The 27,028-nt window shown below is 34.4% G+C and overlaps 1 protein-coding gene across 1 annotated transcript in view; it reads left to right on the top strand.

Annotated features, from left to right (window-relative positions):
• Positions 1-27,028, top strand: part of LOC150094683 (cell adhesion molecule Dscam1-like) — a 216,207-nt gene that overhangs the window by 112,999 nt on the left and 76,180 nt on the right. The window contains exons 11-15 of the mRNA XM_090411621.1: positions 4,866-5,039; positions 5,339-5,486; positions 10,485-10,633; positions 23,831-23,962; positions 24,045-24,212. Of these exons, the coding sequence (XP_090267747.1) occupies positions 4,866-5,039; positions 5,339-5,486; positions 10,485-10,633; positions 23,831-23,962; positions 24,045-24,212 (771 nt within the window). The remainder of the gene's footprint in view (positions 1-4,865; positions 5,040-5,338; positions 5,487-10,484; positions 10,634-23,830; positions 23,963-24,044; positions 24,213-27,028) is intronic.

The following is a 27,028-nucleotide window of genomic DNA, read 5'->3' as shown; positions in this document are numbered from 1 at the left end:
TTGTATTCTTATATGAAATACCTACTTCTAATACGTGGATAAATATCATTTTTTTATTTATTTTATTTTTTTGCATTATTTCCAAAATCAATTATGGCACCATCTCACGTCAAGTAATTACAGGTATCCCTTGCTTAACGCGGGATTTGATTAACGCGGCGAAATTAATTGCGGCAATCCCTTGATATACGTGGCAAGAGTTTTGATTAACGCGCCTTTAATCCTGCGGAGCTAGCAGCTGATCTGACAGATACATGCAAAACGTTTAATATAAACATTCTTACACACAATTCAGTGTATAGCTTGAAGGTGATGAGTAGCTGTGCATTCATATGTTACGAGTGATATTCCGCACTGTTTTTTGCTGTCAGTTTGGTTTTAGACATGTTATGTAAAGGTTTGTGATATTTGACAGTAAATTGTATCTGAGAGATATCACGACCTCCGATGTCAGTATAGTATGGATTAGTTTTTTTTTTATTCTTTGTTCAATAATTTTTAGATTGTAACTGAAATGTATTGCTGAAATAGAGAGCCAAAGGCTTATTTATCACACAATGTCCTCTTGGAGATGTGCTTTACTTTATTAAAAATACTGAGGAAAGTGAACTGGACCTTACTCCACCTTTACTACGAGTTGCCCATAAGGTTGCTTATGCTTGCATCCGCCGAAAAACGTTTAGTTTCTATATATTCGGCACGAAATTCTTGTAGTTTCTATATTCGGCTATGAAATAATGTTGGATTCAATATCCACTTAATTTATACCATCGTGTATTATATTTGCAGTGTTTTTTCTTTATGTTTTATTGCTTGTTTGTCGAGGTCTGGAGAGTCATTTTGCTTGTTATCCTAGAATTTATGCCGATAAGGAAAAAACTAAAACTGTTCAAACGACTCTTGGTAACTTCTTTTGATTAAAAAAAATGCAATAAATAATGTAGGTACAAGTATTTATTAAATATTTACTTTGCATTCATTTTTATCTTCCCTAAAAGAGTACAACATAAAACGAATTATCAATACAGTAATCGATCATAGACGAATTGTAATTTTTATCATTAATTATTAGATTTGATTAACTCGATTTTGATATACGCAGTAACATCGAGGGATTAATTAACCGCGTTAATCGAGGGATACCTGTATATATTTAATTAAAAATAGAAAACAAATTTTCATGTATAATAGTTTTCGTAATTTTCTCGTAGATAACATACCAAAGAGACATTTGCTAATCTCGCTAATAATTCATAATTGTTATTTCATTAAAATATTTAAGACGGTTGTACTTTAATATTTATAGTAATGTATAATTTATTCGATTATTCTAAACGAGTGATAGCGTTTTCAGCATCACAACATCCCGCGCACTTGAACAGAAATTACATCGGAGGCGTGAAAGGCCTAAGCCTATTTCGCTTGCAATTCTTGTGCTTGTAGGCACACGAAGTGGCCTGTGATTAAACAAAGGATGCCGAGTTTCACTTGAGGAATGATTTGAATCCATTCAATGTAAACCAAAATGTGGATTTAAATCATGTTAAATCCGTCGGTCTGTGAAATAGCAAAGACCTCTCATCGAACTAAACGGACTAAATTTGATCTGACTCAAATATTATTTTTACTCTACGACCAAACTATAATGAAAACTGTAATCATAAATTACTATAATAAATAGAACGTAGAGTTGCTGCGATTTAAACATAAAGTGGCCATAAAATAACTTTCCCTTTTTGGAGGCATCTGTAGCTAAAACTATGAGACCAAATTTTATACTGAGACTTCTGAATGCATGGGGATGATTTCCGAGAAAAAAAATATTTATTACCAAAAGTCACCGATAGGGAAAATTTTGGCGCTGGCGGAGCCGAAAACAAGCGAATAATTACATTAAAGGTAGATAAAATGAAATAATAACATTTCGACGGTGTACGCGACACCCGCGTTACTCATTCCAGCTGGATATGTGGCGCGTTACAATGATAATAAGAATAGTTTCTTCCAGTTTCTTCAAACTTCTTAATCATAGCTCTGAGTGCTACAGCTGACATAGTACATGTACGCAGGTTATGAAGCCTTCTAAATTCTCGAAGGGCCGCTACAGCATTGCACTGTTTAAGGTAAAACAACTCAACAAGTAAAGCATGCGGAGGCAAGGGAGGACGCGTATTGAGCACATTTCGTCCGTCATTCGAATAACTGCCTGAACGTTCCCAATCCCTTTTTAAGTGGAATTGGTGGCCCTGCTGTTACATACGCACAGTAAAATTTTCATAATTCTTATTATCTGCGTTTACTGCAAATATCTGACTGCTTTCGGCTCCACCAGCGCCAAAATTTTTCCTATCAGCTACTTTTGGTACTAAATCTTTTTTTCGCGGAATTCATCTCCCCATGCCTTTGAAAGTCTCAATTTAAAATGTGGTCACATTCCGTGTATTAGTTTTAGCTACAGATACCTTCAAAGAGGGAAAGTTATTTTATGGCCACCATGTTATAACGTTTTGAGGAAAAAAAAAAAAAAAAACATGCCACGTTTTCTGGAATCTGACGAGGCTACGAAAATTGTGTGATTATGCTAGGAAAGACTAAGAGAAAGAATCAGTCCGTGAAGAGAGATCTGGTCTTGACAGTTAAGTTTATCATTACTAAATTAAGTGCGAATAATAAATCATTTTTTTTGCGAGAAAACAGGCTAAATTATTTTTGGAAGCGTTGAAACGTGAATATGTTGTTGTTGGCAAGCTCACTGCAAAATGCTGTGGAAATCAGTGTTTAGAGTACGCATCATAGATGATCTTGAAGCCTGGGATATTTAAGCACTGCAATACTTATCGTATGAGTATGATTGGTGGAGAGTGCTATCGTCAATAGTCAACTGTCAATAGATTTTGAGGTCAGCGGTTTAAAGTGGATTTGGACTAATATTGGATCTAAACTGAATAATTTTAAGTCCAGATAAAAATTGTTATTTTTGAAATCAGTTAAGATGGAGACCTATTAAAATGTTCAGTCAATCATTTTAATCGAATTACTGAAAATTAGACAAATTTTCAGTAATTTGTCTAATTTTTAAGCACTGCAACTTGAGGATCTTCCTCAGGCATAGCCTGCAAGCCGACCACTTGAACATACGCTTCTACATCAAAAATATATCTCCCCCACCCCCCAGCGGCAGGCCAGGCGACAGGTCGGTTGGGAGTGGTACTAACAAGAAGTCGCATCTAAGTAACAGGCGGACCCTGCATAGGAAGCGAGAATAATGCGTAGTGAAGGAAGAAGACTGAAAATTAGACAAAATGATAAAGATGACGTCACTGTACGATGTTACTATTACGAAACGCATTTTAAAACTGTTCAATCATTTATATGATTGTTCAATACTATTGATATTTTTCCTATTTATAAATGGTTCGCACTTTCTATTTAAACTTTTGGATAAATTGTTTTTAAGCTGGTAATTTTTAACCTTTTAAATTTGTTGAATTGTTTTAAAATGGTGATTTAAAAACGCTAAACGTTTAGTAAAAAAAAGTTTAATTGTTACTTGGCTATGTTAATTAAGATTGACATATTGGTATTTCATGCTTTGTCAATTAAACTGTTTTCCAATTTAAAAGCAATTGCCATATCTTCGAAATATAATTAAAATTTAAGAATGTTATTCATTACTCTCTCAATTATTCAAATTATTAAGGGGATATTAAATCCCACATTGTGTTAAAACCGAATAAGAAACTCAAAGTTTGGAATCAGAGAGTTTCATAAATTTTATAATCCCCTTAATAATTTAAATAATGTTTATATCGCCGAAATGAAGCCTATTGGCTCTTTATATTTAAGTAAATTACTCTCTCGAGTTTTTTATACAATAATTGAGCATCCAAACCTAAATCTTAAATATTCAACGCATCCTGCTTTAACATATTATATCATATTTCTGGATGTTGATAAATGCTATCAACATCCAGAAATATGAAGGAAGGCACAAATCATTCCTTTTTCGTCCAAAACTTCTTCACATTTAAGACTTGACATCAGATCCATAAATGGTAGATCGATCGTTGCCCTGATAGAACACTGCGCCACTCAGTCAGAAACAAACTACTTTCGACGAATGTCATTGAATTGTAGAGATGGAAGATTGATGAGTGGACTACCACTGGGAATAACCGTATGCGAATACGGTTCGTCCAAAAATGTCTTGAGAGCCCTTTAAATATGATAGAGATATAATCTGAGTAATGGAACTGTCTCCAGCAGAGGATGCTTTCGGAGTCAACAAAACTCGAAGGACGCAGGTGCATCACATCGCGTACAAACAACTGAAAGCTGTGTTAGCATGGAATTAGACAGAACTGTAAAGTTGTTCATTGTATACTCCGATAACCACATGAGTACGAGTGTATTCGAGAACAGCATGTAACCTGATGCTTTAATTCAGTGAACTGGATAGGCCAAATGTCAGACACCCCTAGGAATATTACTTAATAGACATACCATTTGAAACCTCCACTAATAAAAGGCGAAAAATTTGATCCTAAACATAAAACCCTTTAAAAGTATTCATAGTATTTAACGAAAATAATATAATCGTGCATTATTTTCTACAATAATTCTACAAAATGAGTCGGCACTGCCGTTCACCGAACGAGGTGAAGTTTGGGTGGAAAGATCCACGTTAGAATTATCTAGGACGTGAGGAACACAACGATTTCCAGCACAGATTTCTCATAGAGAGAAGTGATTAATAATTGTATAACAATTATATATTCTAATATTAATAAATGCTAGATAAATTTAAAACTCACGTCTAAGTATTTTCCTTAAGGATTCTTTCATTTTTCTGTATTTCTGAACAGATGATACACCTGGAGATTTTGCCTACATCATTCCCAGCTCCCGCATTCGACAATACAACAATGGAACTTTGATGATCCGAGATGTCGAGGAAGGAGACAGAGGTTACTATCTTTGCCAAGCAAACAACGGTATTGGAGCTGCTTTAAGCAAAGTGGTTTATCTCAATGTCCAAGGTAAGAGTTATTACGAAAAAATCCAGAGTGAGTGAGTTGGAATAGTGGAACAGAAAAAAAGATTTAATTCTCTTTGTACGAATTCTAAACGTAAAGAAAGGATTTACTAAAGAAATGTAGTAAAAGTTTCTTTAAAAAATTAAATACTTTCGTAATGTATTGCAGCATAGGATGATCGTATTTTAAGTAAGGTTTTTGTTGTTGTTTTTTTACTCTATTTTTATTAGGTATTGTTAGTCATAAGTCATTTGAAATATAACTGCATAATTCTAAATATAGTTTTATTCTCATTTAAACAGTACCTCCAAAATTCGAAGACCATTATCGTAGTTCTGCGGTGCAAGAAGGCGCTAATACCAGCTTGAAGTGTGTGGTAAAGGGAGACTTTCCCATCACAGTATCTTGGCACAAAAATAAGGAAGTGCTCACAGTACATTCTGATTCGAGGTAATGTTTGTTACAGAAAGTTATAAGAATAGCAGTAGTTTATAGAGAAAGAGTTTAACGATAAATCCGAAGCTAAAATTAGTAAGGAAAAATTTACTAAGAGTGATATTTTTAATTATCTTTAAAGAGAGACAAAGTTTATTTTAACTGACAAAATAAATATCTCTTCTAACGGCCTGCTATACCCAAAGTGACTTGGCAGTCTTTTAGCCTTAATTTGTTTGGAAAAATCACGGGCATCTGTCTCCGCTATTAACCTTCGCAGATTGCCGAACGTAAGAGTATCAATGACTGCACAGGTTTCGCCGGAGGAGAGAGCCTTAAAACGTCGTTATTTCGTGGTACTAAAGGCATATATTATGTAATGAAAGAGTTCAACGGTTAATCCGAGTTACAGACGAAAAACTCAAGTTTCTAGTAAAACCTTACTCGCTTGTGCCAAAGAACGACTTATTCGGGAAATCGATGTAAAAAAGTTTGCAACTACAACAGACGCATTAAGTCTTTCTTCTGGTGGTCTGCAGCTGTGGAGGCAATGACATGTCTACAGGATTGCACAGACACCTTTTCAATGATGGTTAAATCAGAATTTAGTTGATATTAAAAATTAAATAATATTTTGCTAACTTCGCAGAGCCTTACTTAGGTGCACATGCGATTTCCATTTGAGGTACCAGCTACTAAATTTGCAAATGTTATATTCAAACTTTTAATAATATGTAGTTGATATACTCCAGACTTTTTATGAAGTTTAGATCAAAATCTGAATTTTTATAATTTCACTCGTTATGATACACTGAGTTAACTTTGCATTAGGAACGCTCTCCCCCCCAATTTACATATTCAGCTAGATAACGAAATGCCACTTGATATCAATGTCACGTGCGGGTACTATGGGTACTAAATGGGCACACCTATCCTCTGTACGCAATCAATAAACGTTTGCCAGTAATGGAGAAACTTGGTGACGTAAGCCAAATTATACCGCGGGCAGATAGTTGGCGCCCATTTCAGAAGGAGCCGCACTTGTTGGTTGCCTCCCGTACTACTGTATTAAGGATGTACTAGGACTGGTTTAACCATGAACAGATATCTAGCAGAAGGGCTCACATTGGCCAGCCTTGCGTCGTTGATCCTATAGGTGAGAATCGGGTGTCACGACTGACATCTCAACAACGACGTGCAACAGTCACACAGCTCACCCATCAATACAATAGTAGGGCAGTTCGACCCATTTCCACATGCCCCATATCCCACTTCACCTGGGATTCCACAGCCGGAGACCAACAAGGATACACACAATGACAGCCAGGCATCGCAAACAACGCCTTGCATGTGTCGAACTATCCTCGACAGATGAAAAAAGGTCATCTGGAGCGATGAATCTCGTTTTGTGCTGCACCATGCTGATGGCCGGGTTCGAATTTGGCGTACACAGCATGAAGGTCTATCCCCTGGTGTTATGGTCTGTAGAACGTTTTTCCTGGCACGTCCTAAGTCCGATGGTTAACATCCTACGAACACAGAATGTGAACGCTACAGGAACCTGTTAGCCGACTATTTCCATCCATATCTTCAAGAGGTCTAGCCCAACCACAGTGGCATCTTTCAACAAGACAACGCTTTACCTTGTCATCGGAGATTCGTACAACTACTGAGTGACTGGAGGAACACGACAATGAATTCGTCACATTATCTTAGTCCCCAAACTCTCTTGACTGTAACCCAACTGAACATGTGTGGGATTTTCTAGAACGGGGGTGTGAGAATTGATGATCCTCCTCCACAGAACGAGCGTGAATGACGGAGTTGGTACAGCGGACATGGGTCGACACCTTGTGGAACGTCTCGAGCCGTGATTGCACAGAGAGATGAACCAACGCGTTATTAGGTGGGTGCTCCTAATGCAAAGCGAACTCAGTGTATAAAACGCCACTTTTTAATTCTTATGAAGACCATTATTATTAAACAAGTGATAGATAATTTCACATTTGGTGCACCGAGAATATTTAATCTGATATCTTCTTACAAAATATAAAATTGTAATTAAAATTGATATTGATGAACTAATTAGAGTAGTCGAAAATATATTCTGCTATTAAAAAATAGCAGTAGTTAAAAGTAACTGTCAATAACACGCACGGCAGTTCAATTTCAAACAAACATTCCCAACGGAGAGCACGGGAAAATAGTTCCAAGGACACTTAGGGTCAAAGATAAATGGAGGAAATGTGTGTGAAAATGCTACTGAACATGAAAATCTAAAGTATGCAAACCTGATCACAGTGTCAAAGAGCATGCTGCTGTTCAAAGTAGGATATGAATATAAAATAAACCGAAGTTGTGCAGAGGATCACTTCAGTTTTATTTATTCATAGTTAATACATAACATATGAAAGTTTAATGACGAGGGATGGATGTTATCACAGATGGGCTTTTCTTGGTCGTCCGGTTTTTTTTTTTCGCGAAGATACAAACTATGAAGTAAGTCCTTAAAATGGCTTAGTATTTGTTGATCGATATTACGTTTGGTTTCCGCAATGAACGGAAATTGTTTGGTTTAAGTTAAGATGCCTAAGGGCTAGCCTACTTTCCAAATACCTTAAGAAGCAATCAGTGGATGTCATTAGCGTTGTCTTGCAAAAAAAAAAAAAAGATTGCTTTCTTACTGTGCTGAAAGTGTATAACTTCTTCTGAGACTTACTCAGGGAACGTTTCGTAACCGTAGCCCGCTTAAGCGCAGGTTTTCATGCCTACCCTCTTCATTAGACTTGGGTTGTTAATCATATGTTCGAACTTTTTCTGAATTTCGAGCTTAAAAATTATCAGAGGAAAGTTTCGTTGCAAAAATTAAGAATTAACCTAACTCAACGTATTCTTCTTATTGTCAAGCTATTCATTAGTAACAATCCAGAATCCGTATTTAGTCCTTAATTCAAGCGAAAGTCATTCAAAATTTGAACAACGAATTACTTCCGAGACACTTTGCTCTCTTCCTCGTTCACTTGTAAACTAAAACTCAAAGAAACTCATCGACATGTTAAAAGCTGAACCTTTATTTGGAAATCGAATTTTTAAATAGCCCATGCCCACAGTAAATTTTTCTTTCACCAGATTTATCTTTCTTCCTCTCTATTGTTATTGGTTTTCCAGGGATCGTATCTGTATTTTGTCAGCGTTTCAGACACCAGTATCTTTTTTTATGAAAAATAAAGACATCCTTTGCCACATGCCATACACTCCACTGATCATATGTTAATTAAATCGGTATTTAAATGACTAAGTAAAAAAAGTGAAAACCTCGAGATTCCCCAACTTTCATTATTATTATTATTACATAACACCTCCAGAGAGTCCAAAGACTCATCAAGGGAGGGCACCTACTCTACAACTCTCCGTCTCCACCAATTGCAACTACCTTCATCATCTACACCAACGCTATCTACCACCGACCACTACCACTAGTATTTTCATAGACATCCATGTCTACGGCGGGATTCTAACCCGCAGCCTTTTGGCTGGAGAGAGGATACGCTAACCACTCGGCCAACCAGGCCGGCTTTGGACTCTTTTACACATCTAAATGATTTTTACATCTTTTGAAGGGATCCGAAGTTGTGGCAACTACCTTCATCATCTACATCAACGCCATCTACCGCCGACCACCACCACTAGTATTTTCACAGACATCCATGCCTACGGCGGGATTCTAACCCGCAGGCTGGAGAGAGGATACGCTAACCACTCGGTCAACCAGGCCGGCTTTGGACTCTTTTACACTAAATGATTTTTGAAGGGATCCAAAGTTGTGGTAAGAGGAAGTGTAGTATTAATACAATACAATATATTAAGTGTATTATATGATTATTGGACACGGAATGTGTTCGTTAATAACAAAATCGCAAATTTTCTTATCATTATATAATGCTGTCGTGATAAGCAATATATATAACTCACCAAGAAAATAATTTTACAGCAGAAAAAGAACAAAGTTTGACAATGATGCCAGCAAACATTGCAGAACGCATAACTATATTTTAAGCATTTGTTTTAAATTCTAACGTGTCCACACGTGAATTTATTCTTCTTTGTAGATTGTGCTTCGATGCAGTGTTCTCTGCCCCTGGTTTTATTGCAGCATGCAGTCTACCTTTAACCTTCTCTCGCGGCAATATCATCATCTCTCCGACGATCGACTTAGGAATTTATCCTCCCCCGAAGGTTTGTCAGCAATTCTCCCTGCCTGCACTAGGCACATTTGAACCTTTATAACCCTTCATCCAGGCCTTACAGAAACAAGAAAAGCCGTAAGACCTCGACAGATGTCGCACCTATAACGGACACTGTCTGTAGCCGCAACGTGATAGCAGTCAAGACACATCAAGAACCAGAAAATAACGAGAAACTTTGGGAAAAGATTACTTTCGATCTTCTCTACGAGAACAAGCAAGTTTTCTTGTAAAGTTGGTGGCTTATATCTAAAGAAGCATTTTTTTTTCATGATTCGAGAAGCAGCCTTTCTAATTATGACTTCTGCACGAGGTAACCTAGCAACCGTGGATGGAAAGAAAAACTCTTTATCGAAAAGTAGAAATAATGTCATTTCTCTTTCGTGAATTTTATCTTTATTAGCGTCCTCTTGCAACAACCAATTACTTAGGTAGAATTTACTTTTGGAAATATTTCGACGTTATCCAAGACAGCGAGATTAGTGGTAGCAAATCTAGTTTTTTTTTTTAAAAAATCTATAAAATATAAATTTCATATCCTCTATGAAATAATATAATAGAAAAAAATAAAATGAAATAGAATAAAAAAGAAAGAAAGAAAGAAAACTCTACAAGAAAACCATTCTTCAAATTAACAAAATATATTCTATCTGTAGATATCCAAACTTGCATTCCATCTTAAAGAAAGTCAATCTATTAATCAGTAAGTAGTGTTAATTTCCACTTTTGTCTCCCAGAAATGTTGAAAAAAAAATGTAATTTTTTTCAGATACTCTATTAAGGAAATATCGGAAAAAATACGCTTGTCTTCAGAACTGACCATCCATTCTACTTCCAGACATGACAGTGGATTGTATACTTGTTTGGCGCTTAATCAGTTTGGTACGGATGAGACTAGTGTCCAGTTAGTCGTTCAAGGCAAGTAAAATACATCACCTTTAGAATTTCGAATACTTCATCGATTAATTAGTCATTTTAGATCACATAAAATCCTATGATGAGTATTAAAAAATGTAAAAGTGTTTTGTGGTATTGTAAAAATAGAATAACGATATATATTGATTTAAACACACGTTATATTTAAAATATCGAAAATTAAGTAAATAGTCTTTTGTCAAATGAGGTCGACTAAAAATCTCTGATGCGTTTATTCTTCAAAGAGAGTTGAAGAATGAACGCATCTTCACCGTGCTCTTTCGTCTCTACTTTTGGAAGGATTTGGGACAGTTCAAAGGTCGATTTTTCTGAGATTACGAGTTAAAATTCCTAATTTTCTATCCAAAAAAAGTCGATTAAATTTGGGAACAGAGCCGGAAAATAGGCCTAGAAAAGTTTTTCTAGTTTACTACTAGAAAAAAGACAATAATTCTCTTTCTTTTGGAAGTTACTCTACAAGAAATATTATCCTAAAATTGTTTTAAAGGTCGTTTTTATCTGATTTATAATTTTACTAAGTGAAGAGTATTATTTCTTTCTTTCTTTCTTTCTTTCTCACATAAATTAGTGATACAAAGATTAAATTGAGCTGCGTACATTGAACCATGATATTTAATGCTTTCAATAATGAAAAAAAAGTTTGTTTGTTGAAAATATTCAACAAACAAAAAAAAATTCATTTTATAAGGTTGTTTCTAACTGTAAAAATTCTACTTATTTTAAAAGCTTTATTTACAAGATTATGAAAATGGATATCTGCTGAATTTATCTCTTTATTAATATTTGTCTCCAAATATTGCCTTGCGTTTGTGTGAGACAAATCCTTGTAACAGATTTAATTCACCAATGTTGCGAACAAGAAACCTAATATATAACATTTGTTATATATGAGGTTTCATATATATAACGTATGTTATTTGCAAGCAGTACATTAATCGTTTTAAACTGTTGCATTTATGCTATTTATTTTTACAGCAGCAGTGCCTGTAATTATATAATTAAATTCTCCTCGGTTGTAAATATTCAAATTATTTTACTCATTTCCGGCTTTGTTTTATGACTATAAAATTTTATAAGCGTCCATTATTAATTTCTATTTAATTTTAATTATTGTGAATTATTTTAAATGAATATCAGTGTTAGACTAGATTTAAAGCGCTTTTTTGAAAAATAAAAAAATTTAAAAAATCCTATTTTTAAAAGGACTAATTTTTTCTTCAAGTAGATTCTTCTTGGTGATATATGACTGAACATTCTTTATGAATCTTAAACTAAAACCTGGACCGATTTTGTTAATGACCTAGTAAAAACCTGGCTAATATACTTGGACTTTCATCTTTAAATTCCCTTAAGGAAAGTTCCAGTGTATTATAATTTTACTCCAGTTGATTATAATTTTACATAATGACCTTTTAAAAGCTATACGCCCTTGTACCGAATTTACGGCGTTCTCAGGAGAGAAAATCCTTTTCCGCTGGGTGAAAGATCGTGCTCCGTGCATAGCTTGCACACATACAGCGTGATGGCATTAGATTATTAACCACCACGGGAGATTCAATAAAGTTTGTTGAGGAGAAGACTTTAGTAAAAAGAGCACAAGTTTCATTAGACTGAAATAAACAAGGGCGCATTTTTTGATATTTTCTACTGTATAAAGCATGATCAGCGAACTTTATAATCCCAGATGTTTATTTTAAGTTATTAAATATATGTCCAACTCATAATATATATATATATTAAAGATACCAAGAAATTTTATAAGGCAGGTTTTAATCTTTTTTTCCCAAGTAAGCAAACAGACAAGTAAGTCAAGTTTGTGCCTGAACATAGTTCAAGTCTGAGGCAACTCGTGGTAAAGGTGAGGTGAGCTCTGATCACTTTCCTTAGTATTTCCCCCTAATACAAGGCACATCCCCTTGCGGAGATGTATGAGGCTATGCATTAAAGGCAAAAGCCACTACCCAAACAGGTTTCGACCTTTATTGAGGTCTCGTCAGTGGGCGCCTCTTTAACATAGTATACCGAAGTTTAAACAACTTTCTGCATTTTACTCTCATCCTGCAATCTTTATTTAATAAGATCAAAGCACCTTGTGGCAATTTGTTTAGGTAAAATTTATAAGCTCTGCATTACTTCTACCTTGGCATTTTAGGGTCTGGCTCCCACTGACGAGACCTTGTCCCACTGACAAGACAAGGTCGAAACTGTTCTGGGTAGTGGCCCTTGCCTTTAATACATAGCATCATACATCTCCGCAAGGGGATGTGCTTTGCATTAGGGGGAAATACCAAGGAAAGTGATCAGACTTACTCCACCTTTACCACGAGTTGCATCAGACTTGAATTATGTTCAGGCGAAAACTTGAGTTAGTTGTCTGTTTGTTTCACTTGGATTGGAAAAAGGATTAAAACCTAGCTTATAAAATTGCTTGGTATCTTTAACATAATAAACCCAAGTTTAAAAAACTTTCTACATATATATACACAACGATAAATAATTATAAGAAAATTACCTAATAGGTTCTGCTTATTAGCTAATATCATTCGATGTGTTAGAATTTACCATATGAAAGCAATTAAATATTTATGGCAAAATAAGTGACTTGAATTATGTATTTTTCACATCCTAAACCAACAACAGCACCTCAACGAAAAGTATCTAGCTGCATGCCTTAAGCTGTGCACAGAATGTTCTTATGTATAATAATATATCAGATCAAAACGTCATCTTTTCGTTTATTGCCATGCTTCTTGCTTCATCCCAATCACTCATTTATCTGAATTAGCATTAAGTTAGCAATAACTCCAACGATTTTTGAATAGTATTCAAAAAATTTGTCTAATTTCTATACCTACAACGATTTAAAACTTAAGTTCATTAAATGTAGATAAAAATAAAAGTTTCAAGTTTAGTATCAATAATGTTTTGAAGTAATTTTTCGATAATAAAAAAACTTTTTTTTTAAAGTTTGCCTCATTTGTCTAATAATAATACAATATATAAAAAATAATGCCCTCTTATCAAGAGGTTATAATTTCATGTGTGCTCAAATAATTCTCAATTAATACAGAATTTAGCTTAATATACACTTTACAATAAGAGTTAGGTTACACTTAGAAAAAGAGATGTAGACAAACAGCGTATTATCTTGCCGAAGAAGTCCTCCTGCTTCATCCGAAATTCCCATTATTACAATAAGAGTACCAGTCACGACTATCCAATATCATTCAATCAGGCTAATTTTTATCTTTATAGTTTATTTGATCACAGAAACTTATGTAATAATAACAATAAATAAAGGGAAAGAAGAAAAACAATGAAACACCTGAAATTAAAAAATCAATCAAATTAATCGACAGGTAGCATCTAGAGATGGACTGATCACGTATGAAGTTCTACACGTTTTCATTTGCTATTTAAAATTTGTAAAAAAAAAGGAAAAAAAGATATTGAAATGTTTTGCATGATCGTTATATTTGCAAAGATAAAAACAGCAATGACGATGCTACATGCTCGCTTGTGGCATCCATTTTGGATTGGAATACGGACAGCGCACACTTCGTATCCTACTGAATAATTCATCATTGAAAACATACCATAACAGAAACAAACATATCTTGAAGACCTCCCCCAACCGCTGGAAAAAAAATATCTCTAGCTGGAGGAAGCTGCAGTTTCTGAAAAATGTGGAATCATCTGTGTGGAGAATTTACGTTCTCTTTTATAGAAATCGTATTTCTTATCTTAGAATCAATTTCCCATACAAAGGTAAAAACTCTATTATGTTCAGAAAGTAAGCTTTACACACTGTCATTTTGATATTTAAGCTTTTTTCGGGTAAGAGTATGTTTTTCGTGTTGCTTTTATTTTAATGAATTTCTACAGTTCTTCAAAGCAGGACTATGTGTGTGTGTGTGTGTGTGTGTGTGTGTGTGTGACTGAGGATTTGAAAAAAAAAAAATTAAAGACACACACAGAGCGAGCGAGCGAGAGAGAGAGAGAGATAGAAGGAGAGTTGGAAGAAACTTTTAAAATGACGTCCGAAATTCCCATAAAATTGAATTCTAGATCTCCAGGGAACTGTTCGCTTCTTTCTGTACGTATGTATGAGTCTATATATCTGAAAAGAAATAAATTCATGGTGAAGGGGATTTTTCAGGTACATGGTATCCATCGGTTCTCTGTGGTACTGCGCTGCAATACTTCTTCCATGGCGAATTACTTTACACCTTGTAAATCCAACACTATGTTGAATATACAGACAAACAAGCACCCATCAGTCTAGACGTCTCACAAACGTGTTTTGAGAAGATTCTTTGGTAGCCATAGCAACGGTCTTGTAATCCAGCACTGCATATATTATTCTAAATTTCCTCTCCCCTTCAATAAATAAATAAAGTACGAATAAATGCACCTTGTAAAATGAAAACATTCTGGTTTGAAGAGTTGCCATCCGAAATGATGGGCGACGATTTGACATTTCGATAAATCAATATTAAATTTCTATAAAAATATAGGAATTTTACCTTGAGACTCGTGTTAAATTCATCTGGGAAATAGTTTTGTCCAAATTCGAAGTATCTTAGCAACAGTATTGATCTGCAAGATTCCAATAAAATGAAATTACTCGCAGCATTGATTTCAGAACTATATAAAAGAGGTGAGAAGGTAGACAAATTAGCGGTAGCATCCCTTACATAGAACAGAAGAGTAATCCTCTCTTTGCTTACAACTAGACGTGTTCAGTAAGCTGCGTGATGTGAGCGCGTTACCAAGGTAAGGTGAAATGCCATGCTTCCCCTAGCTCAATATAAAACTGCAAGTAAATTCCATGACAAACTTGTAAACAGTGATTCGGCAAGAATGTCAATCTCTAAGCTGCAAAAAAAAAGTCCGCTGACTAGTAACACTGCAAACATCATTTAGAACAGGTGCGTGCGTCTTTCGGGAATCAGAACTGGATGGCAATTTTTAAATGCACTGCGGCCGTTTAGAGGGATAAAAAAGGGAAAAAAAAAGCAAAACAGTTTGTTTCTGGTTATTTATATAGAAAGTGTACAACGCTGGGAGCGTGGCAGTAGATTATGTATTGAATGAATGACAGATTAGAGCGTGGAGGTTTCAGTTTTGGAGAAGAAAAAAACATTCATTAAGCGTAAAAATCATATTTCCAGTAGACTAATGTTTGAAATTAAAAAAAAAATTAAAACAATATCCATATGTTGGTCAATACGTACATAAAGTTACCTGACTGCTTTTATTTACTTAAAAGCGCGAAAAGCTCTTTAAGTAGTCGCTTTTGAACAACTGTTTCATACATTTGCCGAAAATATTTTTTATCCTTTTTATCAATTTTTAAGACGGTTTAATTATAAAATGATAAATTTTCTAAAGCTCATTATTCAAATAAAAAGGTTTAAATTACTTATTATACAATCTTAAAATGAAGAACTTCATAAAAAATGCTTTATAAATATGAACGAATGTCGCTTTTTTTAATGAAGTTCATTTTACTTCTAGTAAATAATTTTAACAACTTTTTATTCGTAGTTTGTTTTTTTTTTTTAGTATTTCAGAAATTTTAGCTTTTTAGTAAAAACCACTCGAAGAGGAAATCGTGTCCAATTATTTCTTCTCGTTGTGAAAGTGAATTTATATATTTTCATTAAGAGACATTTCCTGCAAAAATCATCTCGTGAAATATTCTCGATTTGTTTATCTTCATTTCAAATCTGTTTGGTTCAGTAAGTCTGAAACTATTCTTGATGATTTAATGCATGCGAAACATTTCAAAATAAGATGAATCAATAGTTAAATATGTGTATTTTATAACTATGCGAGCATTCGTTTCATTTTGGTCTTAAATAGAAATAATTTATACGTTTTAGGTAACTTAAGGCCAGGAGTCGACATCATTCAGTAAACTGGTCTTTTGAAAATATTTTGCGCATGTCTAATTCTGTGCCTGGCTTCTTACCACTTCTCGATGCGGAAGGGGGGGCAAGTGAATCACAAAAAACCTTCAATCCTCAGTAGTGAAAATATTAGACATAATTCGTGCTAAATTGAGTCAATCAATAACATGCGACTAACAACGCGTGGCTGGTTCCAGCTATAAAGAGAAAGTTGCATTGTTTGAATTGAATTTGAATATCGCGGTGCAACCAGCGATACCTCTTCCCCATTTCAGATCGGCAATATATCCTAAAGGTACCGTGCGTAATGTATTCTTAGGAATTGAATGTAACAGCAGACAACCTTTGAAGGTACTACGCCTATGTCACAAAAACAGAGGGACAACTAGGGTGATCGAAGAAACTGCAGCACTTGACAACAGAGGGAGAGAGAAAGATTGTATGGAAATTAAACCTGATCCTTATTATTTCAAAGAGAAGGACAAAAGTATGGCGTAAACAAGACCAAGTCGGTGATCAATCATATTTGTCTCACAAAATGCAAAGCAGTCGAGGTGGAGTACTGCTCTGGGACATGAATTCTTAAGCTGCAGGCTACCTTATCTTCGTTGCTGAGCCGATCAAGTAAACCCAGTCATAGTTCCCCACTTACCCTTTATATCAAAGGCACTTCCTTTTAGATAACATACCATGTCACAAGTCGTGGCTTGTCGACCACGAATGGTCAGGAACGTAAGTGATCCTCCCATTCATCACTGGAGTTCATTTCCTATTAAAATGAAATCCGATGAATGAGGACTACAACCAGCAGATGGTGTACTGCAGGAGGTTTATCTACTAGAAGTGATGGAGTTGAGTATTTTTGGAGAGAACATTGTAGAACATGTTATTCATTATCAGTAACTGTGTGTTTTAAGGAAGATACTTAAGCAGTATATTGAATTTTTATACTAACAATTCAGACTGTATCATTTACAAAATTCTGAATATTTTTATTCACCTCTTGAGGATCGCGAGCGCTTTAAAATGAGGTAACAAAAAATACATCACGAATTATTTAAACTTAGATTAGCACAGTCAAGGTCTAAAAACGATTATAGTTCGTTTCAGTTTATTGATATTTAATCAATTCACTCTTTTAGCTATGGCTCTTATTCTTGTATGAAGAAATTATGAAAGAATTAAACCAAGAACCAGTAATAGAAAAAATTAAAAAAACATAAAAATAAATGGATGGAACACGTTCAAAGAATGAAAACAAGCCTTAAAGTACAAGCCGTTAGGGAAAAGAAAACCAGGACGTCCTCTTAAACGATTCAACGATGACTGCTAAGGCCGGCACAGGCCATGTTAGGCCTAAATCCTTGATACGCATGATGATAATCAATTCACTGGTTATTTGAAATTAATTGGAAGAGAGAAAAACTGCATCTTTAGTTAGCGCAACCTCCCACGAAATGCACACCTATTTAAAAAAATCTCATGAATATATATATATATATATACACACACACACACACACACACACACACACACACACATATACATGTCACCAATTTTAAAAATTCCTAATCTCTGAAGTAATTACGTTATTCGGTTGAACTAGCTTACTATAGAAATCATAATCCATAAAGGTTCGATTTATAGATTCCATGAAGTGTTACCAAGTGGCAGAAATCAACTATTGAAATATCCGGAGATGAACACTACATTGCATTACAAATATTACATGTATTAAGGGACTGTGGTAAGATCGACAATACATATACATTTCGACCTTTAGAAAAAATAAGGCTGCTAAATCCAATAATATCTTCTTGGATAAACTACTGAAATCCTCTTGGGAGTCTACATCACTATCACAACTTGCTATGGTATTGCTTCAAAGGAGTAATGCTTACTTTCCTTTCCGTGAGTTTTAGCATCTTCAGTTATTTTTCCGTCGCTCATAGCTCTTCAAAGTACATTTTGGTCCCCAGTGAATGTGTGTCAAACCCTCGCATCCATCCAGCCAATTTTCATTAAAGCTTTGCTTCTACCAAACGAATGACTTTTTAACCTTCTAATACTTTCGGTGCTTTCGCTTCGGTCTTTGAGAGACTTATTCGTGGGGAATAAGAAACCTGATAACCTCCTGAAGAAAGTGAATTGGAGAATATTAGTGAATACAGAAAAATACTCCTATGACATCTCCTTAAAAAGTGACTAGTTGATTTTCATAAAATGAATTAAAACTATAGCTCAAATCACTTACATTTCTTCCAGTCCAAGATATCGCTGACCACTTGTTGGATAAAATCCCTATATAAATGTGATTTCACTTCACTTTCCTGACTGCCGAAAATAAGACTGAGTTAATGACAGAAAGAACAAAACGAAGAAGGGAAATCTAAAATTAATCCTCGCGAATAATTACTGTTAATTATGTAATGATCGATGGCAATAAAACGCATTATCCCTGGACGATAGTTTCTCTTTCCTTCCTTCCGATTAAGACTGTGTTCTTAAGTATTTCCACACTTTTGAGAAGGTGGATCACTTTCCCAAAAGAGTACTTAATTATTGCAGCGGGATACTAATGGGAATGGAAAAAAAGTAAATGGTCGATTTGTAAAATTAGCTGTATGTAATCAAAGACAAACAGCTTATATCTATAGATACTCAATTTATGAATTGATTCTTTTAATTTCCTCTAGAAATATACAAAAGACCCCCCCCACACACACACACACCTCTCTCTGTCTCTACTTCCGTAGGTATCATATACACTGTGGATTACAATTTATATAGAATTTTATATAGGTTTCACGTTTTATATTTCTATGACAGGAAGGAGTGGTATTTATCGTGAGATGATAATTGTTCAGTGAAATCGAATACCTGGAATATAAGGGAAAATGGATTTTAAATGAGAAAGCAAACTGTAGTTAAGTCAGGGTTATTTCAAAAATATTTAAATTTATTAAAGATTGTTCAGAGTAGGAATATCTTGTCTCGAAGCTTCTTTCACCTCTTCTAAGTTAAGAAGTTTTTTGCAACCAAAGTTTAATGCTTTCTCCCACGTATATATGGAAACGGCACGCTGTAATATTTCATAAATCGATCTGCATTTCATTTAAGAGATACTTAAAAGCAGAAAGGTTATCTCCTTTGAGAAAAAATTAATTACATATTGATTTTAATTTCCTTTCAATTTTAGCTATGTTCCGAAAATTTACAACAGAAATAGCATATTCTCCGATCATCTAGTGGAATAAAAAAAATGGTGTCTATATCTCATTTCCTGATTGAAGAATTAATTATGGTAGTTGTGATTAATAGAGAGATCTGGAATAAATCTGTATTCTGGGATAAAGTTATGGCATGCCTTTCAGAGAAGCTGATGTTTGAAAAAATCGCGTGAAGGTCCTGCTCGCGAAAGTATTTAACTTGCGATGCAAAGAGAGAAATTATTAAAGTAATCGCATTTCTGTATCTTTTACATTTATTGGCAAATTAACAAAACAAACATTCAGATGAAACACAGACATTGTATTTGTTTCACGTGTTTTATACAAATCATTTTATACTTGTTATAATGCTCTAACTAGTTTCTTACATTCACAATTAGTTCAGCAATCAAATTAAATACTGGGATTGTTTCCTTTCTGTTCTTCACTCATATGTAATACGGAATAGTCTACGAATATACAACAGTTATGATTATCTCAATATTCTAGTCCCTCTTATTGATCTTCCGGTGACAATAAAACTTGGTTATGAAAGAAATTTCTTTTGTCACAACTAGGGTTTAGTTATCATTAGAAGGCATATATTTCGTGTAAACTTACGCTAATGCTTGTTTCTTATACTTAATTTTCAAGCCTTCTGGCATGAATAAAATGCGAAATCACTGCAATACATTGAAATACGTGGGAAACCAAAATCGTAAAAGGCATGTTTTGCACGTGAGAATAATATAGCACGTCTCAACGAACTCTCAAGGTCATCTTCCTATTGAGAGCTCAGTGCATTTCAGTGTTAGGAGGGAGGAAAAGAATTCCATTCTGATAGCACTAGTAAACAACACTGCATGCATTCATCATTTTTTGGTTTGATGGGATCAAGCCATGCATGATTTACAGAAGAATATTAGCACAGCATGTCTGGTTAGTTATTTAGATTATACTAAAACAATTGAAGCTCTAATGCAATTGCAAATTACATGCGATGGGCATATTATGTGGAGGAAATGGGGAGAAGAGATTCTAGAGGAAAAACAGGATCACTGAGATGGACATTCACTTTTGAAAATGAGCGAAGTATGATAAAAACTATAGAAGTCAAGGAAAAGTGTAGAAATTGGTTTAAAATGTTCAGAAGAGGGAAACTGATATTCAGAGTAAACGCAAGAATAGCTATTTAAAAGGTTTACCCTTGAACGACCTCATTACCTAAATAATTCAAGAAACAATTTGAATTTAAGTTTTCTTGAAACAAAGGAATTAAGAACTGATTTTGAACAAGGACAAGAACAGATGTTCTTCTCTTCGCATATACTTCCCAAAGTCTGAACTACGTCCATGTGGTTATCATAATCGTGGGACTTAAATGAATTTTTCGCATCATGATAGACTCAAAGCAGCAGCGTCTTCTTGACTGCGGGAACAATTAGGCACCTTCTCAGACTACATTAAGACGCTTGTACATCGATGAAAATCTGTCTACAAAAACAAGATATTAACGTTGAAAAATGTCATTAAACGGTTGTTATTTAACGGTTATTTAGATGTTACTTTCTAAATTTTATAAAAAATCGTTTCAATTACTCTCTAAAAGAAGAATCATAAATTGAAGATACACGTTTAGAATCCTACAACAACGTCTAAAAAGAAAACACCAAATTACATTAAGTCGGATCATTCTGTATAATTCTTATGCACAACGTCTACACACAAATCAAGTGGAAAAAGAAAAATCTATTTTTGGTTGCCTTTTATGAAAATATTTGATCCGATCAAATCGTATGGGAATTGATACGATTCCGATGTGTCAATAAGAATATTAATACAATAAAGCTATTTATGTAAATTACTTTCTTTAAGAATAGTCAACCATTCCACTATCATTTAGTTGATCACACTGAAGTTAAAACAAACGTAAGTTTTATCCTTGCGTCTATACAATTTTAGCCTTTGAGGGAACATTAATATCCTTAATCAAATCTTTAAATAATTACTGTCTCACTGAAGAACTTCAGTAATAGAAAACTATTGAAAACAAATTCCATAACTGTTATAATCGGGCTGTTCTAAAAATAACGAGAATGAAAGAGAGAGCAAATGATCCATTTTTACCGATTTTAAATCAAGCGTTCGTTCCCAGACCTCATTCTCTCCAATAAAGACTCTTCGGGAAACTCTAACAAGCCTCTCCGAACAAAAGTTCAAACCTCTAAGTGCACACAAAGTAGCAGCGGGAGACAGAAATTGTAATGGTTCGTTTTCTATTAAAGGGTCTCCATCATATTCAACGTAGTTAATGATCCACGCTAATGCGTTCCAAACTGCTTAATTAAAATCTGTAAAGGCGCATTAAAAGTAAGATTCTGCTCCTTATCAGCAATTCTTGTCAGCGAAAGCAGACAACGAACCATCTTGTCCAAATAACACTTCCAAAGAGTGAGAACAATAAATGAGGATACTTTTACAGAAAATGGTTTTAAGTAAAAAGACTTCTTAATCCATCCCTCCCTCTCTCCCATCTGAAACAGGACAAACAAACATCAAAGCGGCCAAGGTCGACAAAGTAGTTAACCCGTCCGAATTCTTTACACGGACAGTGGGACACATTGTGCCGTTGTTATGGCAACGTAATCGATAGCGCAAAAGACGTTCCATTCTGGTCGGTCTGCAAATGACAGATCCGACTGATGTCCGTTTTCTGATCATTTCCACACACATATACGCGATTATTCTCGATTCAACGTAGACGAAAATAGTCTAATAAGAAAAGGTCAACCATACGGAAAGACCGACACAATGCTATGCAGTTTAGCGATTTGTCATACAAACCCAGTTACTGTTGTTAGAGATGAACTAAGCATGGAAAACGCATAGCCGTTTCCAACAGTGGATCTAGAAAACAAACAAAATGGTACTTAGTGTGTGGCAACATTTCTAGCAGAAAATGTAATGAACACTTATTTTGGAGTAGCTGATGCAGAACCACAAATTGTGGCGATAGCCCAGAAAAACTAATAACAGTCAGATTGAAGAGTAATGCGTAAACAATCACAAAAAATCGCTAGGTCCCTAAAATCCACAACCCATAAGTTGGTATGTATGACACTGCAATTCTCATGATCACATTTCAACAAAAGCCGTGTGCCGAAGATCTAAATATTCATTTTAAACATCACTCTCGTCATATCAGAAAAATGCTCTTCTATAATATTTCCATCCACTAAAGGTTTAAAACTTAGAGCATATTAGTACAATGGGCAAACTATGTTTTTTTTTTTATCATTTTATATATACGGAAACCCTTCTCGAGATACCAAACATGGAAATTCAAGTCACTTCATGCTTCCAATAAGGGCCGGTGGTTTCTGTAAAACTATTCATTTATTGTTCTCACGCTTTAGGAGTTATTTGGACAAGCCATTTCACTGTCTTCTTTCGCTGACACAGGACAATAAAATTTATCTCCCTTCTATAGACAATCCCATACATCCAGGCACATGGCATATATTTCAGTGGTCAATGGAATAGCTTCTGTCATTTTTAAAGCTTAAAAATAATAACACCTACCTTCAAGAGGATCGCGGGAAGTATTACCGTGATCTTCTTAATTTATTAAACTTATGCCACATCAATATATATATATATAAGTGAAGGGAAATAAACAAAGAAAAATATACACTCATTTATAAAAAACAACTACATAACCAAGAACAACCGATAGGTAAAAATGGTAAAAGTATTTTCTTGATATTAAGCTTTGCTAACAAAAGCCAAACATTTTGATTCCATTTCGGACTAAAATTCTTACAGACAACCTACAATTACTGCCACATTTTAAAATATGCTATACTTATTTCCTAATAAGTTATGACTTCCAGAGGCATGCCCTTGTTGTTACGTGAGATAAAAGTATTCTCTTCGAGCTATAAGAGAAAACAGATGCTTGCTTTTTAATATTTTACGATGAATTCCACAATATTCGAAATAATTCACTACTCAGTTTCAGTATTACTCTAATATTAGCAATGTTATTATTGAAGGTGTTCCTGATCCTCCTGCAAATTTGTCCGTTCTGAATACTACCAGCAGGACCATTACATTAACTTGGGATGTGCCGTTTAGTGGGAATAGCCACATTACTGGAAGTGTAGTGCAATACAAAGTGGATTCTGGTAAGTAAACACTTGATGGAGTTGATATTAATTTTTAACGAGACATCCAAGCACACTTTTAAGGAATATTTTCGTATTTCAGATGACTGGAAACAACACGCCTCTCAGTTAATTGTCTCTGGCTCAGAAGCAACAGCTACTCTTCGTTCCTTGAATCCCGTAACCTTGTACCAGATTCGTGTGATGGCCGAAAATCCTATCGGAAGAAGTGAGCCGAGCTCTGTAATTAATGTCACGACAGATGTTGAAGGTAAATTAAGTGAATATTGTAAAATTATTCGATTCATTGTACTAGTTCAAAAGTTCTACGAAGTGTTTTAAATTCCTTTGTTTCTTATAATATTTCAGATAATATTATCTGTCACAAATTGCTTCAAAAATGACCTAATTCAGCTTGTCTCTGTTGTTTAGTGAAAATAAACTAAATAATCGACATGCAGTACCTCAATCATTATATATTTTGCCGTTTTTGACATACGTTAATAGAAAGTGTTAAAATTGTATTTAAAGAGGTATCGTGTTATTGCGAACGCAGAAGCATCTGGCTTTTTGCATTTACGAAAAAAAACAATTTACGCAGCTAAATACAACTGCGAGGCAAAATAATGCATAGAACTAAAGGATAAGAGAAGTAATTCAAACAAAGAAATTACCATAAAGAATAAGCAAAGAGAAACAACCAGAATTGCAAGCGAAGAGCGTACTGGGAGCGGAAATCTTCGCTTTGTTTTAATTTTCTATTCCTTAATTATTTCATTATATAATCATGGTCGGCACTATGCTTCATATCTTCCAATTAAAACAGATTGTTAATAAGAACGGTAAATTTTGCTTGGGGAAATATCTCACTTATCTCTGTCTACTTTAGCCTCATTTTCGAATCATAATAGCAAATACAAATTAGAGTTAAATGTTAATTGATTAATACTAGCTGGATAGAGGAGACAATGTTTGCAATAGCGCATTGATACAATGGAAACAATTAAAGTAATAAGCACTTTTAAAAGACTGAAGCAAATTATACCAGAAATGAACATGTCGCTATTTTATATTAATTTGTCTATTGGAAAATTGTAGGCTATTTAGGATTAGTGGAAAATACTAGGAAGACGAGACTACTAACCGAAGAGAATCGAGATGAAGCGAACACAATTCCGAGTTAACATGTAACTGTGCAGCGAGTTATCTTGATCTCTATATTTACAATAACAGGACCCAAATCAGTTTTTTTTTTAAATCAGAAAAATTTTATAACTAATTTTGGTTGCTCTCATATATGAGATTGCTGATCGGAGATTTGAGACTTATTCATTTGTTCTTTACATTATTCTCAATAATAAAATCTGAAGGAGAAAAAAAACACTAAACACAAAAATTAAAACAAAGTGAAGATTTGTTTAAAATGCCTATGCGTAATAAAGCTGTTTGATGTTCGAAGTTTCAATTCTAGTAAATGTTATGTTATGACATATCCAGAATCATATGAAAAGCTGAATATGTATAAGCAGAATTTTTATAAAGCTGAATATGGTACCTATAAACTGAATACGTTAACCTCTGATTTCCTCAAAGTAATGATTAAGAAATGCGTATATCTGATCCCCGCAAGACGTAAGGTTAATACATAAAATAAGTATACATAGAAAAGCTACTCGTAAATCGAAAGATTGCCTCTCATTTTTAACTTTAAAACTCTGGGATCTTTGTAATGTAGATAAAAGCTGAGCACTCAAGAAATCAGCTTTCACTAGGCAAAACTTCTCCTTCTTGTCATCTCCTCTGGTTAAAAGATAGTTCATGTTTAAAAAAAAAAAAAAAAAGTGGACAAGGGTGTTAGAGTGGATCAAGCTTCCAATTTTCAGCCAAGTGGTTTCTTATTCCAGAGTGGTATGGGCGTGAAACTACTTTAAGATCGTAGACGATTTTTATCAGCCATCCTGTCAATTAGAATGGCTTGAAATGGTATGAAAACCACCTGTTTGGTATTTAGGTGAAGTGTTTCTTGATTATAGAACCTTTAGCTAACCAAGATACGAATGTGCTTTAGGTTTCAACTTTCACGAATGGGGTGACCATAAAATTGCTACCAAAACACACACGTCAGTGCTCAGTTTGCTGTGAAAAACCAACAATAGTAAATAAGTAAAGAAATGTCTAAAATATAAAATTCTAACTTGATAAGTTACAAAGAGTATAAATGAAGACGTACACGAATGCTGATTAAATTTCTTCTGATCTAACCGACCCATGCCTGATCGTATGAAATGAAATATTACACAATACATACTACCCATAAATGACTACCTCCTGAATAAAGAAAACTCACGGCAATTATGTGAATAACAAAACAAAAATTTTATCCGCTGTTAAATATTAATTAGTATGTTACCTACACTACAATAGCTATCGTAGCATTTATGTCGCTAAAAAAACTAAACGAACCTTTGGCAATTACCACAGACAGAAGTACAAATGAAAAATATTTCGACTATACTATATCTCTTTTTTATATAAAAGCCTAAAATATATATCATAAAGGTCAACACCCAAATTATTCATTTAAGTAAGCAATTAATCTCTTAGCGGATCTGAAAAATGCTGATAATGAAATAACATTTTTGGAATAGTTTTGTTGGTATTTCATTTATATACAATGCATGCAGTAACTTACATATATGTATAAAATAAATATTGCTTGGTGAAATACTTATCCTAAACAGAAGAGAAATGTAATCCATCCAATACGGGAAAAGTATTTCAATCCAAACTTAGTTTTAAGCTTTCAAAACACAGCGATTATGTAAATTGCATTAGGTCCACCAGTAGTTGAATTTAATATTCTAAAGTATTGGTTTTCCGCAATCTGTTTTAACATGCCAGCAGGGCCTCCGAGAGGGGGGTGACATCTAAGACTTTTGTCTCGGGCCAGATCGTCGGGTCCCGACCTGTCACATAACTGTGTTTATAATGCATGGTTTTAATTCTCGTAATAATACAACAATGATAAAGGATAATGGCATATCGAGAATGATACTGTGTTTTGTTTTAGACAGACGGCTACGCTCT

The sequence above is a fragment of the Typopeltis vanoorti genome, chromosome 21, assembly GCF_054136105.1.
Source record: "Typopeltis vanoorti isolate ZY-2024b chromosome 21, IOZ_Tvanoo_1.0, whole genome shotgun sequence".
NCBI lineage: Eukaryota > Metazoa > Arthropoda > Arachnida > Uropygi > Thelyphonidae > Typopeltis > Typopeltis vanoorti.
Note: the sequence above shows the minus strand (reverse complement) of the source record. Positions and strands in the feature narration are given on the sequence as shown.